The sequence below is a fragment of the Myotis lucifugus genome, unplaced genomic scaffold (genome assembly GCF_000147115.1).
Source record: "Myotis lucifugus unplaced genomic scaffold, Myoluc2.0 scaffold_0, whole genome shotgun sequence".
Lineage (NCBI taxonomy): Eukaryota > Metazoa > Chordata > Mammalia > Chiroptera > Vespertilionidae > Myotis > Myotis lucifugus.
The window spans coordinates 412,253-418,252 of NW_005871048.1; the positions used below are offsets into that span (position 1 = coordinate 412,253).

The window sequence follows — 6,000 nt, forward strand, 5'->3', positions numbered from 1 at the left end:
GTGTCTCTGAGCTCTAAAGATTAATAAGAGTATCATGTCAATACCAGGAGCTGGAAATAAATGTAGTTAAAGATAATATCTGGGTCCGGCCAGCATGGCTGAGTGGTTGAGCATCAACCTATGAACCAGGAGGTTATGGTTCGATTCCCAGTCAGAGCACATGCCTGGGTTGCAGGCTCGATCCCCAGTATGGGGTGTGCAGGGGTCAGCCAGTCAATGATTTTCTCTCATCATTGATGTTTCTATCACTCTTTCCCTCTCCCTTCCTCTCTGAAATCAATAAAAAATATTTTAAATATTTTTTAAAAAGATGTCTGGTGAGCAGTATACTGGGGCCACATCTCAATATTTATCATGACTCTACTCTTCTTCCATTTCAGAAAAAGTGCAGAAACAAGGACTGCAGCCAGAAACTGGGGGCAGCCATGATAATGGCTCAGGAGGCAGAACAGATCGGTATTCAGGTGGGAAAGTGTTCAGACAACATACCAGTTCCTCTTTGGGACTTGAGACTCAAAGCAAACCATGTGTTCGCTGCTGCAAAAAATTGGTTTGTACTTCTCTGTTATATAGTCTTAGTCTTAGAACTACATAGTCTTTTCTTCCCAGGCCAAATTCCCTCAATTCCTTAACTCATCCATTCTTTTCCTTACCCTTGGATAAATGGGATCTTCTCTCAGTCCAGACAGAGACAGTTTGTGGAAGGGGGCTAAGATATAAAGTCAAGTCTCAGATATATGTACCTTAACATCTCTTTTATGCAGAGTCAGTGTTTACCCTCAATTTCTGCCTTTGGGGGTGGGTGGAGAATGACAAACAGTGAATTTATCTTTCCCAGTTACTTATTGAATTATAAACTGGAAAAGAGATGATAATATGATTATATATTACTTTACTACAATATGTTATAATAGTTAATCTCCACAAAAATCTAGGTAAATCTAATGTGAAATTTCAAGTGAAAATGGTATGGAATATAAATTCAAATCCTATAACTAAAATCTTGAAGACAGAGGGCAACAATAGTCCCTGGAAGAGTAGTAGATGATGCTTTTGTTTCTTGGTTCCCTCAGGAGCGGGTTAAATTGTTTGGTTTCTGGAGCAGATACAGTGGATCTGACAATAATGGGGAAGGAAAAGGTAGGATATGTAGGAGGCAAAGACTAAAGAGGGAGAGGAGGGATTCCTTCGTGAGGACAGCAACTGAAGCTTTTCTTTGTTTTATATCTGACTAGAGGACTGGTGCAAAAATTCGTGCATGGGGGGGGGCAGCGGGGAAGGGGGATCCCTCAGCCCGGCCTGCACTCTCTCCAATCTGGGACCCCTCGGGGGATGTCCGACTGCCTCTCGCATTCCGGGACTGCTGGCTCCTAACCGCTTGCCTGTCTGCCTGCCTGATCACCCCTAACCCTTCTGCCTGCCTGTCTGACCGCCCCTAACCACCTCTGCCTGCCTGCCTGATCATCCCTAACTGCTCCCCTGCTGGCCTGATTGCCCCTAACCGCCTCTGCCTCGTCCCGCACCAAGGACCCAGGATTCCCTCCTCCAGCCAGTTGCAGGCACCCGGGACCTAGGCTTCCCTCCCTCTGGCTGGCTGCAGGCACCCAGGACCCAGGCTGGCCACAGCTGCAGGGGACCATGGGTGGGCGGCTTTGCCTTGGGCTGCAGCCACAGGTGCCCAGGACCACAGGGCGGGCGGCTTGTCCCTCTTCCAGGCCACAGGCACAGGCACAGCCACTGGCGCCCGAGACCGCAGGGCAGGCAGCTTGTCCCTCTCCCGAGCCGCAGCCTGACTGGTCCCCATTCCTCTCTCCCCAGTGTTGAGTGTCTGAGCCGTTAAGGCATGAGGGTGTGACAACCATTTGCATATTAGCTCTTTATTATATAGGATGTTATCAGCCTAGTTCTAGATTTTTATAATAGGAGGTTTTCCATGAATACCATTGGGCCAGTGTTGGGGATGAATAGATGAATGGATGAGTGGAGAGAGGAATGGAGGAAAAAAGGGGGCAGGGAAGGAGGGTGCACATTAAATAGTGATGAGACTTTGAAAAGGGTTGAACTGTGATAATCTCCTATAGGATCATGATTTATGGAGAAAATACTACTTGGACATGAAGGGTAGAGTTAGAAGACTGATTCTCTGGGATCAGCTCCATTAACTCATCACCTATTTTATTGACTAAATGATTTAGCTTTCCTTCCTATTCCTGTTCTAGACTTAATGCTCACTGGGGCTAAGAGCCCAGATTACTTCTTGGAGAAAGAAGAGGAAGAGTCAGACTTGGAGAAGGAGGAAGAGGAGGGAGAGAAAAAAGTAAGATTGATCTTTGGGGCTCCTTTTAGGAGAGTCCTATAGGGCATCTGTTGGCATGTGTTATATTTACTAAGGAAGTATCCTGTCTCTGCCTCAGGAAACCCTAACAATCCTGTCTCTTAGGGTCTCCAAGGAATTTCCTTGATTATTCTCTCTAATATATCACATCCCTAGGAACTTATTTCTTTTTTAAAGATTTTATTTATTGATTGATTTTAGAGAGGGAGGAAGGGGGAGAGAGAGAAACATCAATTTGTTGTTCAGTGGTTGATTCTTGTATGTGCCCTGATTGGAGATCAAATCCCCAACCTGGCATATCAGGACAATGCTCAAACTAACCGAGCTACCCAATCAGGGTTAGAACTTCTTTCTTTTTTTAAAAAAAAATGTATGTGTGTATGTATGTATGTATGTATGTATGTATTTATTCCTCACCAAGAATATTTTTTCCATTGATCTTTAGAGAGAGTGGAAGGGAGAAAGGAAAGGGAGAAGGGGGGGCAGAGGGAGGGAGGGGAGAGAGAGAGAGATAAACATGGATGTGAGAGAGACACATTAATTGGTTGCCTCCCGCACATGTCCTGACCAGGGCGGGGATTGAACCCGCAACCCAGGTACATGCCCTTGACTGGGAATCGAACCTGTGATCCTTCGGTGCACAGACCAAAGCTCTGATCACTGAATTGCACCTGCCAGGGCTCTTTTCTTTTTTAAATTTATTGATTTTAGAGAGAAAGAAAGAGGAAGGGGGAGAAAGAGAGAGGGGGGGAGGGGAGGGGAGGGGAGGGAAGGGAGGGAAGGGAGATATTTGTTGTAACACTTATTTATGCATTCATTGGTTGCTTCTTGTATGTGCCCTGACTAGAGATTGAACCTGCAACTTTGGTATAGTGGGAGGACATGCTAACCAACTGAGTTGCCCAGTCAAGGCAACTTCTTTCTTTCTTTCTTTTTTTAGGGCAACTTATTTCTTGATTACCATCTCAATTCCTACCGTAGTTCTTTGGTTCTGACTGGAGCAGTTTCAGAGAACACCAGTTTGCCTCTCTTTATTCTCTTCCCACTATGTGGACACTTAGGATATTCATTCACTTGTTTCCTTAGTCTCTTTTCAGGCACATGAAATATACATTTTTTTTTTTCATATTTGAAGAGACTTTTTAGAGTGGCGCTAGGTTCACAGCAAAATTGTGAGGGAGGTACAGAGAGTTCCCATTTACCCCTTCCTTAAACATACATAGCCTCCCCCATTATCAATATCCCCCACCAGAGTGGTGTATTTGTTATAATCAATAAACCTACATTGACATACCCTAACCATTCAAAGTCCATAGTTTATATTACTATTCACTCTTAGTGTTGCACATTCTATGGGTTTGTACAAATGTGTAATGACATGTATCAATCACTATAATATTGTACAGAGTATTTTCACTGCCCTAAAAATCCTGTGTGTTCTACCTGTTCATCTCTTCTCCCTCCCCAAGTATGCCTCAACCTTTGACAACCTCAAAGGTTGTCAAAGGATCTTTTCATTGTCTCTGTAGTTTGCCTTCTCCAGAATGTCATATAGTTGGAATCACAGTATGTAGCCTTTTCAGACTGTCTTCTTTCATTTAGAATTATGCATTTAAGGTTCTTCCATGTCTTTTCATGGCTTGATGCCTCTTTTTTTCCTGAGTAATGTTCCATTTTCTGTACGTTCCACAGTTTATTTACCCATTCACCTACTGAAGGATATCTTGGTTGCTTCCAAGTTTGAGCAATTATGAATAAAGTTGCTATAAACATTGTATACAGGTTTTTATGGGAACTTAAGTTTTCAGCTTCTTTGGATAAATACCAAGGAGCTTGGTTGCTGGATCATATGGTAAGAGTCTGTTTAGTTTTGTAAGAAACTACCAAACTGTCTTCTAAAGTGGCTATATCATTTTACATTCCCATCCCACTAGCAATGAATAAGAGTTCCTGTTGCCTCACATCCTTGCCAGCATTTGATGTTGTTAGTGTTTTGGATTTTGGACATTCTAATAGATGCATAGTACTATCTCGTTGTTTTAATTTGCATTTTCCTTATGACTTATGATGTTTATCATCTTTTCATGTGCTTACTCGCTATCTGTATATTTGGGGAAAGGTTTCCATTAAGGTGTTTGGTCCATTTGTAAATGGGGTGTTTTCTTTTTAAAAATTTTTTATTGATTTTTAGAGACAGAGGAAGGGTGTTTGAGAGAGACACATCGATGTGGAAGTGAAACATCAATTGGTTGCTCCCTGCATACTCCCTACTGGGGATCAAGCCTACAACCTGGGCATGTGCCCTGACCAGGAATCCAACTGGCAACCTTTTGGTGCACAGGAGGATGCCCAACCACTGAGCCACATTGGCCAGGATGGGTTATTTGTTTTCCTGATGAGTTTTATGAGTTCTTTATATTTAGATAACAGTCCTTCATCAGATATGCCTTTTGCAAATATTTTTCTCAGTCTGTGGCTGTTGTCATCCTTTCTGTAGCATCCCATTTTATTAAAAACACAATTATGTAACTTCATTTATCTTTTCTTATTTTTCTCTCCCATACTTAGGACCCAACTTTGCCCAGTCCCAAGCCAGCCAAAATTCAGACAAAACCCCCCAAGGCAAGAGGTAAGCAAGCCAGCAAGGGGACATGTGTTACAGTTAAGGCAGGGAGAAAGCAGAGAGTGTAATGGGCCTGCAGGTAGCTGGAACTTACTGTCTCAGATCTAGAACCTGAGAAAACATGGCAGGATCATGCTAGTGTCATTGGAGAATCTGTAGCGTCCTCATTTCTGAATATTGAATTATAAAATCTTAGAAATGAATGTTTTAAATTCTTAGCAAGAAGGATAACTTTCTAGAGAAGAACCATGAGGAGAACCATGAGGAGAAGATGATGGGGGTGGGGGAGAGGGGAGAAATATTGGGGAGGGGAGAGGAACTGAAGGAATTTACTAGATTAAGATTAGCAGAAGATGCAGGACAGAGACTTAAATGTGGGGAATCAATGGACCCTTGAAAAGTTGTTATTTAGGGAGAAATAAATGTTCTTCATGGTGGGGGTGTGGGGTGATGCAGGCATAGCAGATGGACGAGATGGGACTCAGCAAGGGAAGTCAGTGAAGAGATCTCTTGGAAATGAACCTGCAGCTGCTCCTGTACCCATAATGGGAAGGAAAAAAGTGCATGGGAATTCAGATCCTGACCAGCCAGGTAAGGCTCTCCAGTGGTTCTCAACCTTCCTAATGCCGCGACCCTTTAATACAGTTCCTCATGTTGTGGTGACCCCAACCATAAAATTATTTTCGTTGCTACTTCATAACTGTAATTTTGCTACTGTTATGAATCGTAATGTAAATATCTGATATGCAGGATGTATTTTCATTGTTTGCAACCCACAGGTTGAGAACCGCTGCTAGACTTTGGAAAAAGTTTGGGGAAATAGGGTTCATGTCTATATCTCCTCTCCCTGGATAATTTTAAATCAATTCTACACTTTTTAATTACTTTAAAAAGAACAAAAACTGGCCAAAATGGCATCTCTCAGATTGTAGAATGCAGTACACACTATCTATAATAATAAAAGTGTAATATGCTAATTAGACTGGACATCCTTCCAGACGACCTTCTGGAGGAAGCCGGGGCTGTGAGAGAAGCCCGGGTC

The 6,000-nt window shown here is 42.9% G+C and overlaps 1 protein-coding gene across 1 annotated transcript in view; it reads left to right on the top strand.

The window, feature by feature from the left end:
* ZCWPW1 (zinc finger CW-type and PWWP domain containing 1) overlaps positions 1-6,000 on the top strand; it is a 72,911-nt gene that overhangs the window by 17,592 nt on the left and 49,319 nt on the right. The window contains exons 12-16 of the mRNA XM_023754164.1: positions 381-464; positions 1,074-1,140; positions 2,220-2,317; positions 4,904-4,964; positions 5,415-5,674. Coding sequence (XP_023609932.1) covers positions 381-464; positions 1,074-1,140; positions 2,220-2,317; positions 4,904-4,964; positions 5,415-5,674 — 570 coding nt within the window. The remainder of the gene's footprint in view (positions 1-380; positions 465-1,073; positions 1,141-2,219; positions 2,318-4,903; positions 4,965-5,414; positions 5,675-6,000) is intronic.